This window comes from Nymphalis io, chromosome 26 (assembly GCF_905147045.1).
Source record: "Nymphalis io chromosome 26, ilAglIoxx1.1, whole genome shotgun sequence".
In the NCBI taxonomy this organism is placed as follows: domain Eukaryota; kingdom Metazoa; phylum Arthropoda; class Insecta; order Lepidoptera; family Nymphalidae; genus Nymphalis; species Nymphalis io.
The window spans coordinates 1958139-1980936 of NC_065913.1; the positions used below are offsets into that span (position 1 = coordinate 1958139).

General features: G+C 32.9%; 2 protein-coding genes and 1 long non-coding RNA gene across 5 annotated transcripts; 2 read left to right on the top strand and 1 right to left on the bottom strand.

Annotated features, from left to right (window-relative positions):
* Positions 1-11869, top strand: LOC126778476 (regulator of chromosome condensation-like). Of its 2 annotated transcripts, XR_007670148.1 has the most exons (15): positions 1-147; positions 428-523; positions 2239-2350; positions 2850-2937; positions 3470-3649; positions 4091-4222; positions 4343-4439; positions 4534-4668; positions 4847-5006; positions 5276-5397; positions 5628-5770; positions 6239-6430; positions 7275-7349; positions 8410-8479; positions 8951-9020. XR_007670148.1 is itself a non-coding variant. In XM_050502061.1 (14 exons), the coding sequence occupies exons 2-14, from the start codon at positions 433-435 to the stop codon at positions 9196-9198; spliced, it is 1770 nt and encodes a 589-aa protein (XP_050358018.1). In that variant the 5' UTR covers positions 1-147; positions 428-432; the 3' UTR covers positions 9199-11869. The 2 variants fall into 2 exon arrangements, 1 of the variants encoding a protein (XP_050358018.1); XM_050502061.1 differs by lacking the exon at positions 7275-7349 and having other exon boundaries at positions 8951-11869.
* Positions 11870-12456: 587 nt separating this feature from the next.
* Positions 12457-18548, bottom strand: LOC126778569 (methylosome subunit pICln). 2 transcript variants are annotated; one of them, XM_050502242.1, is made up of 6 exons: positions 18268-18548; positions 18060-18200; positions 16614-16715; positions 16061-16194; positions 15292-15378; positions 12457-14406 (listed from the first exon to the last, which is right to left on the bottom strand). In XM_050502242.1, the coding sequence occupies exons 1-6, from the start codon at positions 18387-18389 to the stop codon at positions 14375-14377; spliced, it is 618 nt and encodes a 205-aa protein (XP_050358199.1). In that variant the 5' UTR covers positions 18390-18548; the 3' UTR covers positions 12457-14374. The 2 variants fall into 2 exon arrangements, with proteins under 2 accessions (XP_050358199.1, XP_050358198.1); XM_050502241.1 differs by having other exon boundaries at positions 15221-15378.
* Positions 18549-19154: 606 nt separating this feature from the next.
* On the top strand, positions 19155-21113 carry LOC126778625 (uncharacterized). The gene is made up of 4 exons (XR_007670173.1): positions 19155-19332; positions 19775-19920; positions 20131-20191; positions 20815-21113. It is a non-coding gene; the product is annotated as an uncharacterized LOC126778625 (long non-coding RNA).
* Positions 21114-22798: the final 1685 nt, after the last annotated feature.

The window sequence follows — 22798 nt, forward strand, 5'->3', positions numbered from 1 at the left end:
TTATCTGTGGTGAATAGGCCAAGCGAAGCGAACGGAGGAGATGCACGGGATTTGTACTCTGTTGAAATAATACGTCATCTCATATTCTTTAGTGATTTCAATTAATTGTTAACAATTTGGATTACTATACCGTTACATAATAAAACAGTAAGTATTTTTTTCTAATACCCTACAACATTTTCGAGTGCGATATGGATGCGTTGTTTGTTCTCAGTGTAGGGCTATACAATGCATAATATAACCTATCGGCGCTTTGCATAATTCTATGGGGCCGTAGACTTTTTATTTGTGCGGTAGTCGGCATAATAAACTCAAAACCCTAATGCAATTAAAAAAGCAGTGAAAACGTCATCAGTACGAAGCCATCGGCCAACGATCGTTTGCCGCGCTCTCTGTGTTTACTGACGCGTCCTTTGCAATATTGCAGATAAAATGCCGGCGGCGCGAGGCGTTAAACGGACAGCGTCAAAGTCTTCTGCTACTCCGGCACCAGCAGGGCCGAAAAATAAGAAAAAACGTGGAGGTCAGTTCTTAATGTGATGTTAGAGCAGTTGTTTTCTTTACATTTCTATCCGACGTCAATGACCTGTCAAACCATGATGGCGGGAAATGTAGTGCATTATTATTCAATTATAATTGGCGCCTTTTTCGTTTTACTCGTATAAGGTGGTGTAATAAATGTCACTGCTTTCATTTTAAACAAATAATGAGGTTAATTATTGTTCCTATTGGGATATGTTACGATAAAGTTACGTAAGCTTGTTGTTAATGGAATCTTTTGAGGTTAGACGAATTATCGTCGCTGAATTAGACTTAGTATTCGCCATACTATTTTGTTATAATATTAGCATTATATTTACGACATTGACCATGATTTGGTGCTATTAATTATTATTTACAAAACATAATATACAATATACATTATTTTAAACAACATATTATGATTTAAATTATTCATAGTAAATATATAATGCTATGTTAATCATTCAAGGTCATATACAAACACGATACTATCCAGCGATACTTTTTCGTTAAGGAAATAACATTGCTATTATTAAAGAAAATTAAATATTTATAAATCACACAAGCCTATACTATGTTATCTATTTCGATCTCTAATAAGAACACTAATAAGAAATTCTTATTAGTGATCGAAGGTTATCTATAAATAATATTAATTTAAAATATGCAATTGACAATGAAACATGAAATTGTAACTAAAAACTATTTACTAAATTACAAGAAGTTAATATTGACATTTATGTTATTTGTTATGACTCATAAAATCAACAAAGGTAAAATAACAATATATTATAATTTATACTAGTTTAAAAAACGGTCATCATAGAATATATTTGTACATATTTTAAAAATTAAACTAGATACTCTAAAACATATAAATGTTATTATTATTATCTGTGCATATATGTATAAGATTTAGTCGTAAAATATTCAATACAAAAAACTTTTTTGTCTAAAAATATAATTGTTATGTATTTCGTAGTAAATAAAGTTTATTTATTTATAACACACATAAACACCACAACCATTTTTATAGCTTGAATGTTGTTTAAGCTAGAAAATTATTTGCAGTTCTATTTATTGATTTACTGTAGGAGGTAATGGTAGAAACATAAATATCGAAGATAAGACAAATGCAGGACCTGGTGCTCCAATGTTTAAGTACAATATATATCTAAAGTAGTTATGTTACAGAATACATTGTAAACATCAATAAAAAATTTTATTATTGTAAAATACTATTTATATTAGTAAGCAAAACAAAATGGTTTTTAAAATATAGCAATTGGGTCTCTAGCATTTGTAATCTATAAATATGTTAATTTGCAAAAAATATCTTGCTTTGTTTTTATACTGATCGGATCGGATCTATCGGAGTCTACTCTTTATTTTAGCAATTGGAACTAATTCAGTTTCCTGTTTAAGTGTTTGTAACAATGTTTAATAGACTGGAAGTCGAGAGGGCCCAGTGGTAAGAATGCGTGAATCTTAACTGATGATCATGGGTTCAAACCAGAGCAAGCACTACATTATTATGTACAAAGTCTGTATACAAAAATGTTTTATAAGATATTTAATTAGATTAATTGATATGAAGTTGGAAGATTGTTTTGTTTTTTATATTGTAAGACCCAACAAAGTAACCTTTGGCATATAGACAGAGTATTAATACTTTATTTCTAACCAAATGTTAATTAAATCTTATATTACATGTAGCTATCCAGTTGGAGATTCCGTCTGCGCCCAAAAAGAGAGGTTGTGTGTTAACCTGCGGTCAAGGTGATGTTGGACAACTAGGATTGGGTGAAGATGTCATTGAGACTACTAAGTAAGTTCAAATTTTATTCATAAGATATATATATATATATATATACATATATGTATTTATACAAATAAAAACGTTACAAATCTTTTAATCAACTTTTCTATAAAACTTAGACAATATGCCTGTTAGGAAAAAATATTAGTATTTTTATATTATATTTGATAATTTCTGGTCACAATGTGACTATAAAATAATTTTCCTTTTCATTTTAAAACATATCCGCCAAGAAATCATTTTAGAAACTTTCTTTTCTTAGGGGAAAAATGCAGTCGAAATGGGCTCCTATTATAATATAAATATAGACAATACTTTACATATGCGTTCATGTTTACCAATAATAGACAATTTAAAAAAACGACCCCACATGAAGACTTCGAAAATAATCTACTACCACAATAAATAAGAGGCACCTTAACCTCTAAAACGTTAGGACAGAACATATGTTTCAGATTGCATATAGATTTTATTTTTGAACATGTGTTACAACGTCATTTTCTTTTAGATTCAAACAAGTGTCATCGCTTGGAAACAAGATTGTGGACGTGCACGCGGGGGGCATGCACACAGTGGCGTTAGATAGTGATGGAAAGGTTAGTATCATTTTTTTTTTTAATTGATATTCATAAACAAATTTATATGTATAAAACTGTTTAGAAATTTTACGTTCAATCTCTTAGCACACGCTTAGCCTAGATGTGTTATGATGCCTTTGTAAATTCTTCATCATACTGTTAGTGTGGAACTTCGCAGAATCTCTTACTCCTATTAACGTGACACCGGAAAACCTAGCATAGCCTAGTTGGTTGTGAATTGGGAATATCTTCAATAATATTTATACACTAGAAATAACTAAAAATAAAACGGCAATAACTATTCATTATAATAAACAATGATAACTAATTGTTTTGTTTCTCTTAGACAAATAATTATATATTAGTTACAAAGAAATCCATTGAAATTACAACTTAATACTTTTTATCTTTAAAATTAATAAAATCTGAATGATGTAAACACATACACTGTTAAGTTATCATATATTTGTAAATTTGTTCGTAAAACTCAACTTCTAAATTTGTCTTTGAAATAATTTAATATAATTTGACGCCAATTATTATAATATAGGTTTGGACATTTGGCTGCAATGATGAAGGGGCTTTGGGTAGACCTACATCCAATGAGAAGGAGGAAGGCACCCCAAAAGCAGTAGATCTACCCTTACCTGCTGTAGTCATTAGTGCGGGTGACTCTCATTCTGCAGCACTACTAGACAATGGAGATGTTTACGCTTGGGGAGCTTTCAGAGTAAGTACAAAATTCTTTGATAATTTTGCCTATGACTTAACAATGCCTGTAAGGAATTTGCCAGTGCATGTCTCTTGGATTCTCTGATCCCATCTGATATGAGACTTGTATATAATATATAAATTTGGTCAAGAACTTCTTTATTTTATCATTTTTTTTATACAGTACCCATATTTATAATTGGAAGTAATCGCTTACTATCAGGTCCTATCATTTCTTCTTTAAGAAAACCTAATTTATTTAGCTTTTAATATTTAAAAGTACTGAGATTGGTGAAATTTATGTTGTTATAATTAGTACCTAGGAGACCGAACTTCGCTCGCTTCTGATAAATTGATTAATTTTTTGTTAAATATTGAGTTTTTTTCAGTACTTAAAAACTAAAAAACAGTTACTTAAAAAACAAAACCTTTATCTTGATACAATAATTTTGTTTTGCAGGATTCCCATGGGAGTATGGGATTAGTGGTCCGTGGAAGAGAAGGCAAAGCTTGCAAAGAACCAATCAAAGTAGACATTGGTGAACAAGCTGTGGCAGTTGCATCGGGAGGAGACCATCTTGTTATTTTATCAGTGAGTAATATTATCAATTCATTAATTGAATTTAGTCAAGTAATACATAATAATATATCTTTGTAAATCATGTTTGTAAGTTTATATATTTTGTAAATTGACATTGTTTCATCCACACAGACGTCAGGGTCAGTGTACACAATGGGCTGTGGAGAACAGGGACAGCTCGGCAGATTATCACAAAGATCTGCAACCAGAGATGCAAGACAGGGTTTCAGTGAGTACAATGAGATTTTTTTATGATGACTGACTTGCATAAACATTAATAACAAAAGAAAATGTCTAACATGCGTACCATTCGCTGTGCGCAGGCGCGCTGCTGAGCCCGGCGCGCGTGTCGCTGCGGGGGGGAGCGGCCGCCGTGTGGGCCGGACACCACGCCAGCTTCGCGCTGCAGCCCGCCGGACGGATGCTGGCCTGGGGACTCAACAACTACGGACAGCTCGGTCAGCAATACCAACATGTTATACGTGTTGTTAATATTTTTTACTTTAAAAGCTATTTAAAAAATTGTTAGACAAATCATTATCATTTTTTTGTGTTATTTATCAATTCAAATAGCAAAATTACGCCGTTTAATTGACATTATATAGTTAATAAAGTCGATGTCTTCTTTAATTCCAGGCATAACGGGCGAGAAGCGGCGGACGGCGCTCTTCTCCCCGAAGGAGTGTGATGCGTTCGACGAGCGAGTGTGGACCTGCGTCGCCATCGGCCAGCACCACTCGCTGGCGCTGGACGAAGCCGGCGCCGCGCACGCCGTGGGGCGCTGTGACTACGGGCGGTGAGTCACTACGCACGCCACTCGCTGGGGCTAGAGGTCTAAGAGACTTGACACGGCAAACAAACCCCTCAGAATAGATGATATTCAAGAAAAACGCCTTATTATAGCTAACTGTAAACGATTTTCAGCCTATCCGGTTTACCTTATCTGCCCACGTTTCACTAGATTGTTATTGCTCCTATTTGCTTTAAATATTAAGCAGAGACAAAGATTTCTTATGTAAGCTCGTAGAAAAATACGTACTAATTTTCATCACTATTATGTTTCAGACTCGGACTAGGCGACAGGCCGGGCGACGCGGAGACACTCGAGCCCATACCCAAGTTGCAAAATAAGAAGTGCGTCAGTATCGCAGCCGGCACGTGCAGCTCGTTCGCGGTCACGGACACAGGTCAGTGCCCGCCTGGTCGTGAGGAAGGGGGGGATCTCTGTTATAATTTTAAATTCTTTACTTGATGTATTTGCATCTTCCCTCGTAACAATATATAATACTTGTATTCCTGACCTAAAGAGTAATATCGAATTTCTTTCGCGAGTTGTTCAAAGGTCTGGGTACTTATTTCCGAACCGATGGTAGATTTTTGTCCATTATAAGTGAGTGTAACTGACCCGTGGTCGCAGGCGAGGCGTTCGCGTGGGGCATGGGCAGCGAGGGGCAGCTGGGCACGGGCGCGCGCGCCGACTGCGCCGAGCCCGCGCGCGCCGTGCAGCCGCGCCCCGCGCTGCGCGTGGCGGCCGGCGGACAGCACGCCGTGCTGCTCGTGGTATGCGCTCCTAAACGTTTCTAACAACGGGACATTTCAGTGAACACAATTGAAAATCATAGAACTAGTATGAACACCGCGAATCCTGCATTTTGAACGGTTCTTGATCGATTTTCAGCTTTATGAAAATATATTACAATATATATTCAAATCTTACATGAAAAATATAAATTATTATTAATATTATTTACAATACACAGATATACAAAGTATTCAAATTTAAATTCTGAATAAAACTTAATTTTATTCAATAATTTGGAACAAAAATAGTCAAATTTAAAGAAGCACCCCCGATCCCTATCCAATGCACAGCTGCCCATAAAACAGGCCGTGTTTCCACGCTGTATGGCAATGCACAACCTTTTCGCCAAGACCTGGAGCGACTTTCAAATCCCCTCTCTCTAAAGCTTTCAAAAGATTTTTGAATGTTAACAATAGTTAAGGATTATTTGTTCTATAACTTTACAGGAGGACCCTACGGCCCAAAAGGAGGCGTCACCGGCCCCCGAGATGGAAACGGAGGAGGAGACGGTCGAACCTGTCGAGGAGGAGAAGAAGCGACCGACGAAACGACCGAAGAAACAAGAACAAGATGAAGAGATCTCTTCCACGTCGAGTGCACAGCCAGCTGATGTGGTTCGAGCTGATGACAAACCAGAAGTAAGTATCAGTTTTAACAAACAACTCACAAAGCCTAGCCTATGTATAATATATTTTCGAATTGCTTTCTTGACCTAGTAACTAGCTGGTACAACTATGGATATAGTAACAGAAATGGGTTAAAAGTTTAATATTGTTTAAATTACACGTGTAACGTGGTGTACGCACGTAGCCGATCCAACAAATTGATCTCTCCTAATGAGACCTTTGGTGGCATGGTTTTCTAGTTCGCTTTAAAAAAGACTGCCGTAGTTGAAATACAGTTAGAAAATTTGGGTTTAGATGAAACATTACCTTTATATATGTATATACCTACTTATTTAATTATTATTTCCAAAAGTAGCCTACAGTTGTGTACATTTTTAGAAAGCAAGAATCGTTATTTTTCTTGAATCTAATTTTCGCATGTTAATATTTATTTTCATTTACAATATAAGCTAAAAGAACTTCCATTGTCTCCAATGAGAGCATTCAAGTATTTTGAATGAAAAAAATATGTTTTCTATATATAGTAAGGTTTCTTGCAAGTCGGTCTAGGTAGGTATCGCCCATTCATCAGGCACAATTGACATAACATCTTATTTGTCTTGTGTGTACACATTAATCGTGTAAGGAACAGTTTAGCGACTTTACTTATAAACGATGCTTAGTGTCTGTTTAGTTAAACACTTACTTCAATATTTCTGTCATTATTGATTTAACATTCGAAAGAAGACAGCATTGTTTAACTAATCGTCGCTAAATAACGTTTTGAATTAACTATTACAAATAGAAAAAAAACATGGGATGAACATACTTCATATTTATTTTATGATATTAACAATACCAATATACATATCGTTAGGCGAAAAAAAAGAAAACAACAAAATCTACGACGTCAAGCGCTTCAAGAAGCGGCAAAAAGACTCGTCGGAATTAGGTTTCATTTACTTTTTATATAATAACAAGTATTTATATAGTTATGTATAGTATTATTACTGGAAACTAGGCTATTCCAATGGCAGAAGTAGAAATTGTTTCAAGTCTGTTATATTATGATTAATGTACTATTTTAAAATACAACACTATTCCACAAACTTATATCTACTTTAATTTTACTTCCAAACTTCCTATAACAACTTCGCCGTCAAAACCTTTTTTTTACGAATCCATACTGGTGGTAGGGCTTTGTGCAAGCCCGTCTGGGTAGGTACCACCCACTCATCAGATATTCTACCGCAAAACAGCAATACTTGATATTGTTGTGTTCCGGTTTGAAGGGTGAGTGAGCCAGTGTAATTACAGGCACAAGGGACATAAAATCTTAGTTCCCAAGGTTGGTGGCGCATTGGCTATAAGCGATGGTTGACATTTCTTACAATGCCAATGTCTAAGGGCGTTTGGTGACCACTTACCATCAGGTGGCCCATATGCTCGTCCACCTTCCTATTCTATAAAAAAATAAATAAATAATGAATGCCATAGATTATTTTAGAGCTCGACCAATAGCGTTGTCTCAATTGAAGGTTATATTTGTTTATTTACATTTACTTATGCAGTTGGAATAGTTTATAAATATTTCATTTAAACTATTGGTGAAGGTTTATAATAATATAATTTTATTTTAGATATATGTGTATCTATTGTTGTGCATTCTCTGTTGGTTTTAATTATAGAAAGCAAAATAAACAATAATTGTAGTACAAGTAAATTAGCTAAGTAAAAAAAAAACTTAAGTATTTTAATAATTAATTAAATTGTAATTTTATGTATTATTTTAATAAGTTGTAAAAGTAAAAAAATACAATTAATTATCAAAATATATAAATAGAAATTAAAAATAAACAATTATGTAATATAAATATATAAACTAAAATTTAGTGCCAACAGATTTATTGTTAGTAGTTATTTGTCTCGTCTCGTCTCGTCTTGTCCTTTAGTTAGATATTATAGTATTTAAAATGGAATAAATTATAATTTGCATTTGTTTTTTTTTCTAGAAGGTGAACGGAAACGAGAAGAAAGAAACAGACACAGAAACCGACACGGCAATGGAAATTGATGACACTGGTGCGACTTACTGTTTTATTTATATAGTGTATATTGCAATGGCAGGTGGAGTAAAGATAAACAAACTTTATATATATATATATATGATACTTTTTCCTTCTTTAATGGTCAGGGAAATGTCTGTGCTAAAGTGATAAAATTAGTGCTGTAGAGGGCAACATAGTGATAATATGTGGTATGGCTTTGTGCAGGCTCCTCTGGGTTGATACCACACAAAAAAACCACAACCTTTTTATAGTGGCGGTGACTATAGCTAAGAAAGACCAAATACCATTAAAAATCCTTACCTACCATTAATAACATATATTTATTACTATTATTTCTCAATTATTATTATTACGGTTACATTTATAAGATAATGTATGATTATATCTGTTAGAAATTGAATATGCCCAACAATTATAAATTATATGCTGTATTGAATAAAAGAAGGAATAAAAATAAGTAATATAAAATAATTATCATTTTCAGACAAAGCACAGGACAACGACAAAGATGACAAACAAATGGACGAACAAAAAGACACGGAACACACGGAATCCGAGAAAGACTCCAAAGCAGATACCATGGACACGTCCAGCCAGGACACGGAGAGCGACAAGGACGCCGACGTGAAGGGAGAGACGCCGGTGCAGCCCCCGGCCGCCGCCCCGCAGCCCGCCGCGCAGCCCCAGGCCGGCAGCGAAGCGCCCGCCGCTCTTAACGGAGCCGACGCGTGATGCTAGCTTACACTTTTTGTTTATTTTAATTCAATGCGGGACCGTGGTTGAACTTGGACGTTGGGATCGTATCTTTGGAACGGTTTGGTATGTGTACGCGATTGACAATCGTTTTGCTGTTATTTTGCAAAATGATTAAATGTTTGTAAGACTTTATCGATGAAAACTTGTGCAATTCACAAAACTTGAGCCTGTTTGAACCATAAAATGTCATGTTTTTTGTACCTTCATACAAGTAAATACAGTATTTTTGTTTTCATACTATTATTTTAGGCCTCATATTGTACTCAAATAAGGGGAAAAGTCTGCAAGTTTTGATTACGTCAGTATAATACGAAACCGTTGCAAAAAAATGATTATCCAAGTTCTAGAATTGACTGACGATCATCTATAATTACAGTCAAAATGCGTGTATCAAAGTGATTGTTATAAATATTAAGTTTTGGCTGTAAAACCACGGTCACTGAGACGTAGTCACAGAACGTAATCAACAGCGGTTTGACAATTATATTTCATGAACGGATGACATTGTTCATTACCAATGATATAGTCTTCAGGGAAACATAGACATAATAATGGAGTTTATATTTTCGTTTTTAATATAAGTATTATATTGTAATATTTAGAATGAGAAAATTGAATATTTAATAAAAGCTTAAGCATCGGTTTATGTATATTGTTATCTATATTTGGTCGGTTAAAATAGGGTATAGTGCATTATTTATTATTATATTAACTAGTTCTTGATGCTTAACCGAGACGTACCTCGGCTCACTACAGCTGCAATCCAAGCCTTTTTTCGAATCAAATTACACTACTTAAGTAGGCTTTAACAATTATATTAATCTAAAGCTACCACCGGTTCGGAATGTAGATTGTACTGAGGAAGGCCAGCAACAAACTCAATACTAGACATAGGTCTGTGTTCATCATCATTAACTGGTGTTGTGCCCTCTAAATCCAGTGGTTTTTCGCTGTACTTTTCAAATTAAAAACAAAGTACAAAAGCACATTAATATTTCTCAAATATACATGACAATTTATTTCAACATCTTATGAAATCTATATGTAAATAAATTTATCTGAAGATTAATTATAGTCAATATGTTAATAACTATGTTGCATTTGATCAGAGAGCACAAAAGCTGATTCCGTACAGTAGATATTTGCCCAAAAAATTTGATAAAAAGAGGCTGTTTAGAGATGTATATTGCTATATTTTTGCATAGAAATTAAATTGCCAATATGTCATTTGCAGATGACATAAATAGCAACATTGGATAGGTGTGAAATAATTTTTGTGTTAAAATACTTTCATTTAAATAATTATCTAATATACTTAATCGTTACGGCTTCATCTGTATTCTGTATTTATATAATTCTAAATCTTTTATCTATTCTATAATCTAAATCTTTTACATTAGGAAACCCAATTATTGAGTACCATAATTAGTGTCAAGAGATATTCTCTATAATAAATATAATCAATCAATATTTAACAAATGAACTCATTCATATGTTCAGTACAGACAATGCATAATCCAAATTTGAAGCCACAGAGCACTGCTAGTCTTAAGTTATTTCTTCTATGTACCCAGTTTTAATCGGCTAACAGAGATATTTAGCTGTAAGTAAACCATTGTCTGGACAACGTCATCTGTGTCCAATATATAAATAGCCCATAAAGTAATATATTGTTTTATATTTAATTATAGTTATATGTAATATTGTCTTATTTTCATAGTAATTTTTAATTTGAATTGAATTGTATATGTCTTAGGCAAGTATCGGCAAAAATACTTTAAATAATTATAACATTGCACAAGATGTTGTCGATTGTTCAATGAATTTGATTTTTAATTTGTTTATATTTGTTTTTTTTTTGTTTTTCTTTTCATTTTGAACATAATTATGACATTTTATGATTAAGGTGAAAATTAATCAATTTTGTGAAATTATCGATGAAATTAAGACTGTTAATATAATTGTATCAGTAGTTTTAATTCTTACATTTATAATTATAATATATATTTTTTTATCTTTAGACATTATTCCATAAAGTTATGTGAGATATTTCAAGTCTCAAATTGTGTCAAATGTTTTTAAAAGATTTACAAAATTTATGATGTATATATTAAATATATACACATATTCTATTTATATAAATAGGTCAAAAAATTACTGAATCGATTTAATATTGACCATTTGAAAGTTTAACTTTCGACCTATATGAGGCATATTTAACATTTTTAATAATTTATTGGGCATAGAGAATGGAGGCGAAGAAAAATATAGGCTATTATATATCTATATAGAATAATGTCTAAACGAGTAACGCACACACAAATCGCAAGTTGCAAATCAGTTCAGTGACTACGTCGTGTAAAGTTTGTGATTACGGTAGTAATCGCGTTAGAATCGAGCTAGACATATGGTTATAAATAAATTAATATTAAGTGAAACGTCGTGTAACTAGGCCGGTGTTAAATATTCCGATAAGTTGGTTTCGTTGGATAAAGAAATAAAAAAAAGATTTATTTTATAAATATTTTTTTTTGTGCATGTTTCTAAAAAGTACAAACGTACGTTTTCTTTCACGACGCTCTATTTCTTAATTGTTAATATAAATGAACTATAATGTATTGTGTTTTCCTAATAAAACTGTAGTGTATAGTTGTGTTTCATTTAAATGCATTATTATAATGCAATTTTCGTATTTTGATATTGGAATAAATATTTGTTTTTAATTCGTAACCACTAACAGATTGATATTTTATGTTATATTCGTAAAGATCAATATTATTATTGCTACTGCTTATTTTCTATTGCATCTCTTCCTGGATGGGGTTAGACTTACTAAAAATGAGTTTGTTTAAACAAATTATGAGGTTATATGCACTCCAGCTTTTTGTTCTTAAGCTGTGGCCAGACAATACTTGACACAAATGAACACGCGATGATCGCAGTCACGTTACGCAGATACGGGCTATTTTACTATTGGATTGCAATTGATTTTACTATTGTATTGGATCGCAACGGAGGTACGATACAGTCAAAGGAATATATCTGGACAACATTAAAAAAAGACAATCTTCTAATAGTAGTTTGGTGATAATTAAACATTAACGGAATCTTTTCCGATGACATACACAACTGTTGAACTGCTACTCGTCTATATATTGTAACTTGACATTTGTCCTATTTCGGAAATAGGATGTCGGAACAAACGGAATTTTTCGAAAAGCAACATCACATCCCTGACTCATCGATATTTTATTACTCTTATCAATACAACTATACTCCAGTTCTATACATTTCACAAATAGTTTACTTACCTTACTGCGTGTCTAGAAGGTTCCAATTAAAGGTTAGAGAAAAATTGAGTTATTTTTTTATTATAATTTTAATATTCGAATTTCGATATCGAACAATTTTCTGAATATGAACACTGAATACAAACACTTTGAGCGGTCGGAGATAGAATCAGAGAAACATGAAATAACATTATAAGCGTTTTTATAAAACTATTCACTACAATAAACATTTTACCAAAAATAAAACATTTTATCAGTGATGCCAACTCCTACGGAATATTCTCCCTAGGACCAACTTCCAATTCCCCTAAATATCTATTAAGAACCCCTAAATTTTTGGTTGTACACTGGGTTTGAGAGGTAATTTCATACACAATTTAAACATACATTCAAATAGTTTAAAATAGCTGTTGTATTTATGCGGGTGCATTTTACACTTTACATACATTAATTAATGACCTAATATTATTAATGATGATAACAATGAAAAAAAACGATTTTTATTTTTGTTCGGCGGGCTTCTTACGTGTTGTACAAGCACGCTGACCGTTGAGCTATTATTTCAATCTCAATGTATGTATAATGTGGTTTAGTTTGTTAATTGATTCAAGGCTTAATATAAATTGTACAGAGTCGTGCGTTTTTTAAGGAAAAAAATATGTTGAATAATAGACCCCCTGGACATCTTCATTCCCCCAAATTTGGGCGTTTACCCCAAGTTGGCATCACTGCATTTTATTACGACTACATAAAGAGTTACTGAATTTGGCTTGACACAAAGTTATAGGCATAATTTTTAATCTGTTACAAATCACAAATAATTTCTTTCTTTTCATCACAATTTTTGGCGGGTTTCTGATTTTTAAATATATTATGGCATCCAAGTATTTTTTAGAAATTAAATATTATCAAATAAATTTAATTAAAGCGCCAAAATGCCACATTTTCGATATTAATCAAATTTTCGATATTAAGTTAATTTTATATAAAGTATTGAAATTTATTTTTAAAATAGTATCAAAAAGTTTGGTATCACTTTGTTTTTGATGGCAAAAAATCTTATATTTTTCATAGATGTTACTTATATGTAGACAAGTTGAAACTTCAATTCTTTTCATTTATAATAGCTATTTAGTTCATGCCATAAATGTAATGTGCGTTTTGTTTCAATCATTACTTCTGTGTCACAATAAAAAAAAACACTTTTAATTGTCTAAGGAATCCTCCAATGAGATATAAAGTAATAAGTAACATTGGTGCGGCAGTGCTTATTAGTTTAGCATAAGCCAAGTGTACACATTAAGTTATTCAATACACGACCATTATAAATGTATATGTAAATATTACAGTCAGAACTCTTTCTTGGTCAATATTATTTGTGACTGGCAACATTGTCAAGGTACTTTCGAATAAAAACATAAATTAGGTTAGATTATTAGGATACTTTAATTTCTATAAACTACCATTTTAAGAAATATATAAAAATGGCCGTTAGTACTGTACTAGTACTGAGATACAAAATCATAAAAAGCGTATGTCCACTAATTAAAATTACTGTTTATTTTAACCAGTATAGAATTTTGACTGTAACATGTATGCTTATAAAAGGGAGAGATAGTATATTAAATGTATATAAACATAACTAACGATAAATTACATTAAAGAAATATCGATAAAATTTATATCCGTACAATTTATATGTAACATAAATTCATACATAATGCAAATCACCAATCATAACACTAGATCGACATTTATAGCGAATTATTACAACGTTACTAAGATATTACAACAAGAAGTCCCTCCTTAGGGAATCTGTAAATACTTGGCGAGTAAATTACCAAATAATCATGTCAGACAGATCACTCTTCACCGGCCTCCGCGTCTTCACAGTCTGGAATTGAAATAAAATATCAATTAGCACAATGATATAAACCTCAAATGTAGGACTAGACAAGTTCAAGGACACACAGTATGTTTCAAGGTGAAATAAAAAATATTTTCTTCATGAGGAAATCCGGTAAAGTAATCAGCATAATTTACAATATTTAGTAGATGGCCGATACTGGGTGGTTCGTACTCGCTTTATGGGCTTAATGAATTAGTTGCGCCAATAAAACAGATTATTTCTGTAATATAACATTGGAAAAACACAAATGAGATAGATCGATGCGGATTATAGAGCCAATACAATTTGGAAGAGATTTTTTTGCTAATTCATCTTTCACCTAAAACAATACTTAAAAAAATGATATTATATCTTTTTTTATATATAAAATAGGAAGGCGGACGAGCATATGGGCCACCTGATGGTGAGTCGTCACCAACGCCCATAGACATTGGCATTGTAAGAAATGTTAACCATCACTTACATCACCAATGCACCACCAACCTTGGGAACTAAGATGTTATGTCCCTTATGCCTGCAATTACACTGGCTCACTCACTTACTATTCAAATCAGAACACAACAATACCAAGTACTGCTGTTTTGCGGTAGAATATCTGATCAGTGGGTGGTACCTACCCAGACGAGCTTGCACAAAGCTCTACCAGTCAAAATCAAATCACAATCAAAAAAATGAAAAGACTAAACACAAAAACCAACAAACATTGAATATTTTCATAGCGACCGACCTTGGGTTGGTCTTAAAGAAGGCGGTAAAAAGGATGACCTATCAAAATGTACGACGTCACTGGTATATATACAGAATTAAACAAGGGGCTAAGGACGGTCCCCTGCGGGTCCCCTGCGGGTCCCCCGCGGGCCCCGCGCGTACCGGCGCCGTTGTGCAGGCGCAGCGCGGCGAGGCGCTCGGCCGCCTCGGGCGCCGCGCTCTCCTCCGCGTCCTCGAACTCCTCGTCGCCTGCACACACACACACGGGTGGATATGAGATTTTTTTTTTTAAGATAGTTACACCATCGACTTGCCACTAAACACTTCAAATTAACAACTAGAACAGATACTCTTACGAAGTGGTCCATCTTATTTTATATGGCAAATATGGCACAGTACATTTCGTACCAGTTTTATTCACTTCGTCACCGTTGAAAATGGCAAGTTATAGTGATATAGATCACTGGGCCAGGACAACCATTGCAAAGCAGATTAGGTACTGCGGCAACTTTTCATCGGCCCAACCCAGAACCTCAGGATTTGTGGCCTTAAAAGCCACTAGAACAATGCATAAGTCAAATTTAGTTTACCACTATAAACCTTCAGCTCATTCATTCTACCGCTTAACAGAAATGTATATACCGCTTTGTTTGAAATTGAACCATTGTTCAGCCATTATAAATATATGTATAAGGAACAAGAATAATACCATATATAGACAGATTAAAATTTAACCTAAACATGAACCACTTACTGATAATATACTCAGTTTTGTTTATAATTTATCTCATGCTCGACAGTGACACAATAAGAGCAAAAATGAATAATATCACAATGAAATCCATCTACATTATCATATGAGAATATCACAATAAGACGACATATATCCGGCATGGATAATTAACTGTTACAATATAAAAACTATTTTTACCATCATCAAATTCCTCTCCATCCATGTATGGGTCGTCATCGTCCACTTCATCAGCAGGATCTGGGTGAAGAGCCTGGCCTTGGCTCATTGCTGTGTACATGGTGCTGAGATCCGATTCATTTTGGGGGATGAACCTAAATTCAAACATAATGAATTACGTGTTTAATAAAAAACCAGCTGTTTGAAAAAAGTTTTTTCACGTTTTTAAAATTAGACATTTTTTTAAATAATGAAATACATGCACTAATATTTTGATAAAAACAATATAGAGATGAAATATTCAAGTATTATCCCTCAGTATTCTGAAGCATAGAAGTATAGAAGAAGATTGCAAGGCAGTGTCGGCCAATCGGATTTGTCAGGCTTTTGATTCCTACAGCAGACCCCTTGTCTGGGACAGAACCTTTGTGAGAACTGACAAATTACATAGCTACTATGCCGTAAACAAGTCAGAAAAAAGAAATCAACTCGAATAACAAACTAATTAACTTTAATCTGTGATATTAGCTTTTTAAAACAGCAAAACTAATATCACACAGTAATAATAATTTACCGCAGCTGTGTGATGGGGTGATCATCGGCATCAAAGTCGTCATCATCATCTTGTTCATTTTGTTGTGCATCACCTCCAGCCTGATGAATCAATTCTGGTAGCCTATGATCAAATATAATAACAATAAACATTTTCTATATTGTATACCGAGAACATAATACAGAAAAAATAATAATTTAAAATAAGAGGCAAAGTAAATAAAGGTAAACTCCAAGACCATTTCAGTCAATGGTAGGAGAAAAGATAAATAAACGTCAAAACATCTTCGAGATATAAAGTAATCTATGGTATTCATTCATAAAAGCATTGAGTTTAGTAAGTTTGCAAAGTTAAGTGTTTGAACTATAGAAGTAAAAGTGGATATAACTAGTTGATACAGTAACAGTACAATAGCAGCCTGTTAATGTCCCACTACTGGGCTAAGGTCTCCTCTCCATTTTGAGAAGAATGTTTGGAGCTTATTCCACCACGCTACTCCAATGCGGGTTGGTAGAATAAACATGCGGCAGAATTTCAGTGAAATTAGACACATGAAGGTTTCCTCAAGATGTTTTTCTTCACCGTTAAGCACGAGATAAATTATAAACACAAATTAAGCACATGAATATACAGTGGTGCTTGTCCGGGTTGTGGTGGTGGAAGAGCTGAGATGGCCTAGTGGTTAGAATGCGTGAATCATAACTGATGATTGTGGGTTCAAACCCGGGCATGCACCATTAAACTAGTTGATAGTTGGGATAGTATTTCATTATAAGTAATGAGTTTGCTTATTTCTCCATAAATGACAAAAGCAAATCATATCAGCTATGTGCATTATCATATCTATCGAGCCTGGTGCCTTAAAAAGTATATTCCGTACATCAGGTCACCAGAATTCATTAATCAAGTACTGTATTTAGTGCATAATACAGCAGAGTGATTAGCCCACTCTTACTATTATAATATAATAATATCCTGGGACATTATTCATATACGGCCATCTGAGCCCAAATTAAGCTTATACAGAGCTTGTACTATGGAAACCAGACAACTGATATACCACATACACTACTTTTCTTTTAGTAAATACATACTTATACAGATAATTACACCCAGACTCAAGACAAACAGACAAGTTGACAGACAATAGTATACATGTTGTATAATTTTAAGGAATAATTAGTAAATATTTTTTTTTATAGAATAAATAGGCAATAGAGCAAATAGGCCACATGAGGTCTTTCTGGGCATATTGACCCTCCCATTAGATTTTGAGAGTGAAGACAATTAATAGACTTTTAATATCTCTTGTGCATTTGCAATGAGACTCGCCAATATCGGTCATAATCAAATTATACTAATATATTTTTATATAAGAAATATTACAACATACAATTTCACTTCAAGTAATTAATTAGGAACAAAGCAAAATTAATTGGTAAAAAATACATTCCTTTGTTTACTAACCTGAGCTCATAATTCAGAACCATATATAAGGCTGGAATGGGCTCTCTCTGTATGGCGTGGAGTGAAATATTAGGATAAAGGAGCGATATCGTCGGAGATGCACCTCCGGATGCATTTACTCCACCACCCCAAATCACATTACTGAAATAAATTCGCAATTTTACATAGCGATAAATAAATATTTCACTGAGACAGTTTTAGAGCTTACTTTTCTGTTATGTATAATGTGGCCGTGCCTAATTCCAGATCGTTCACGAGTAATTTAGTTGAGGGTGTTTGAAATAAAACTCCCTCAGCCGGTACAGCAAATGTTGAAGATAGAACAACCATTGTAATGGTTTAAAATGAATAATTGACAATAAAATTAATCCTAATATAGGCGGCTAATAAAATTTTATAGTTATAAATAAGCTTATTGCGAAAATGTAGAAACAAAATAAATTCACAAAAACACGTTTACTACGAATCACAAACGCAAAATTGACAGAAAACTATTTGAGACTAGAATGTAGAATTACAGGCTAAAAATACTTTTTAGATTTTTTTGATTTTTTATAAAAAAATCGTTACTTGATTCGAATCGTTTCAATGACTTGTACTTAACGTAAAAGATAAGAGAAATTATTTTTCCTTATTGTACTCCGTTCTGTATCGATAATAATATGTAATATATAATATGTGTGAGAAATTATCATTGGCCGCCTTCAACTGAAATCTATTTTTTACGTGTATAATCACTACATAACTGAAATACAATCGATATGTAATTTTGACGTAAAGTAAATATTTGTATTAAAACATTATTTCCTTTAATCGAATTAAAGATATTTTTTTATTATTATTTTTGCGCCAACTTATAGCACCTAGGGGGTAATAATCTCTCCCATGATGGTTTGCCACTCCATAATATCAGCTAACAATTAAACCAAACCGCTTAATACAGAAACAATCTCTAATTCAAGTTCAATCATCATGATCATATGTTAATCTTAAATTTTATTATATCGGATGAAATAGGTTGTTGCCTGTTAAAAAAAATTGAGCTGTCAATACATTCTATCATTTCCTTCAATAATCAATTTTGTCAATAACGAGGTTTTGCTTTTTAGTTTTTGAGGCTGTTAGTACATGACTTATTCAATTCATCATATTTATTTGTTATTCTCTACTTAATTTCTATAAGTTAACTTATCAGTGTAAATTATAAATTAAAATAATAATAAGCGGCACTTTAAACATGTATTCAAAGGAAGACCGAGGATTTTCTGAACTAGTAAGTCATAAAAATATTTATAATACTTCGATGAATTATTACTTATTAAAAACATTATTTACACCAATACTTCATTCTTGATGATATGTCGTAAATATTGCGTTTTTTTGTTTTAAAAAAAAATTCCTTTTATTTTCCTGTTTTAGTATACTTATTATATTTATAAGAAAAAGAAAAAAAAGGTGAAGTCTCGAAACACTTATCTAGAGGTAAAAATTTACAAGTTAGCGTATTTGAATATTGAAATTGTAAGAACACAATTTGATTGTTTGTGTTATTATTAAGACATTGATTTTTCATGTTATATCTGGTACGTACAACACTGTCTTTGTTAAACTATGATATTTAAGAACCAAAAAGCTCAGTTGTTTTAACATGTAAATAATAGCCGAAGATTGCTGTTTGAAACCAAGGCATTATAAATTAATAAACTTTCTTACAGATAAACTATAATATGAGAAGATGGCAGTGGAAGCCGACGGAAGTCCATATGAAACTTTAATGCCTTATCTTTGTCTTGGTCTAACATATTCATTAGAAGTGAAAAATCCAATGTCCCTGTGCTTAAGAATTTAACTTGAGTTTTAAGTGAGTTGTAATAAATAGTTAATAAGTATGTGTTAGACAAGAATTGCGGTTTTTTTTATACATTTAATTTATTATCCTAACTACAATTTGAACAGTTTCCTAATATTATTATACAATATTTTGCAGTTAATATATATTTATTATAAATTGATCTGATAACTTTTTGAAATATAAAACAGATTATATATAAAAAATAATGTTTTGTCCTAGATTCGAAGATCTTAAACAAGTCAATTGTCATGTTTCATCATACTGGTTGAAGCTTTAAAAGGTATGTTTTATATTTAATATTATAATTAGGACATATTCGTACCTTTCTTCATTATTATTTTTACCCAGGTTTTTGCAGATGCACTTTTGTGTGAATCTCCTTACCACTTATAACATAATTTGTGTTATTAATGGACTTGTAAAATTACAATTTAAGTCTTCATTAAGGTCATTCTAATTTTGTTAATGAAAAGCGAAATTATCTCAATAGTAAAAATAAAATATTGTTATAACATTATTCGATACAAAAGTTTTGTGAAGTAAACGGTATGTGGGTGGAAATCACATGTATCCGTCCGCCTTAAAGCAGTGTCGTAGACTCCCACAGCCCAGCAGTGGGACATTTATAGACAATATAGTCACGTCCCACAAGTTCTTGTAACTATTTTAAAAATAACTATTTAATGCCTACTTGAAATATTATTAAATGAATATAAAAAAGGAAATCTTTTTCGTAAGACTAAAGAACCCTAAATTGTTTTTCAAATACTGTTTTCAAGTATTATATTTCTATTCCATTGGCATTTTATTTCACAGAGATCATTTTACGATTATCACTGAAAAGTCGTACTTTACATATTTTGTACCTAATGCTCCTTTAAATATTCTTATGGACAATTATAGGTAACGGCTCGCGCGTGACCTATTTAGTTCAGCCTATGCCAGCGACAGGAGTTAAGATAAGCTGACTGTACATTTTCATGAGATCTTCTAATAGCTCTGCTATATGCCTCATTGGTATAGTGCAACGGTTATCAACCTGCGGACCGCCTGGTGTTACTTTATTTTCTATTTTAAATTTCAAAGGTTTTTTAAAAACCTAAATCATTTGATTTAAACAACTGCTTGTGACAACGGACACTGCAAAGTTTTTGAAACATCAGAAAATGTTAAAATATACGCAATAAATCCGTTCATAATTACTAGTAGTTTAATTCAATTTGTAACAATCCCTAAACCTAAGAAATAATTACCTAAATATTTTTGCTCGCGGCCCGCGACACCATGACACACGTGTTTGTATCCCCTGTAAAGAAACGGTTTAGTATCGCTGGTCTAGTGGCTACGTGTAAGCATGATTGAGATTGAGATTGGCCGCTTTGGCTGAAAACGATCTGGAGAACATTATTATTATTCTGCTATATTATGCACTACAAACAATTCTTTATTAATATATCTAATTTATCGTCAGCGTGGAATTCAGCTTGTGACGAAAATCCTATGAAATATATATTGGTATTGTTGTGTTCCGATTTGAAGGGTAAGTAAGCCAGTATAATTACAGGCACAAGGGACATAACATCTTAGTTCCCAAGGTTGGTGGCGCATTGGTGATGTAAGCGATGGTTAACATTTCTTACAATGCCAATGTCTATGGGCGTTGGTGACCAGTTACAGAACTACACTATAAAAAAAAATTAATTTCTCTTTACAGAGCAACAACTTTGGTTTTTTGTTTCAATAAACCACTTATTACAAATATATTTATCAAAGTCAAAAATATAAAAATGTTTCTAATTGTATGTTGTTTTGCGTTCAAGAAGTTTTCTGGCATATATAATATACTATTAGAAATCAAGATATATATATATATATATATATATATATATATTATTAAATAAATATGTATTGGTGGATCACGATCACCTTATTTTATAGTCGCTTACTGGTTAAAAAATAAAATACTTTAGTTTTTTTTTTCAAATACGTATCCTCGTATGTATTAAGTTTTGTAGTGTTACAGCCATATGGAACATAAGATCTTTGTTCGTAACGTTAGAACGCTTTTTTTTTTTTTTTATAGAATAGGAAGGTGGACGAGCATATGAGCCACCTGATGGTAAGTGGTCACCAAACGCCCTTAGACATTGGCATTCTAAGAAATGTCAACCATCGCTTATAGCCAATGCGCCACCAACCTTGGGAACTAAGATTTTATGTCCCTTGTGCCTGTAATTACACTGGCTCACTCACCCTTCAAACCGGAACACAACAATATCAAGTATTGCTGTTTTGCGGTAGAATATCTGATGAGTGGGTGGTACCTACCCAGACGAGCTTGCACAAAGCCCTACCACCAGTAAAACGCTAGAATATATCAGGAGCAAGTGGATTCTTTTGCGCACAATTACCAGTGACGGATTTGTCAGTAGGTTGAATACGCTTAAGCATACGCCGGTATTTGATTACCGGCAGAGTTCGATTTTTAATTAATTTTTCATTCAGCACTTTTTCCTTATTATTTATGTTTTCAAGAATGTTAGCAATGCCCGTTTCGAGGATTACTTACATTATTATTCACCCCTCAAATTAAGTGTAAAGCTTGTCTTATGAGTGGCGACAACAATAGCCCAATGGGTCAGGAATTCGGAATCGTACCTGCGACTTTCAAATTGCAGGGCGGTCCGTAAAACATTGCGCCATTGACGTTGGATTGCAAAGCTAGACAAATGTAAATAATATTGTACATCCAAAATTGCTGAAATACAATAATAGACACTCACTGACAACTTTAGAGAGGGTATGAAATTGTATGCTGTTGTCAACACATAATGTATTGGATCAAATTTTTATAGAATACTTCTTTATGTTTAAAAAAATAAAAAAA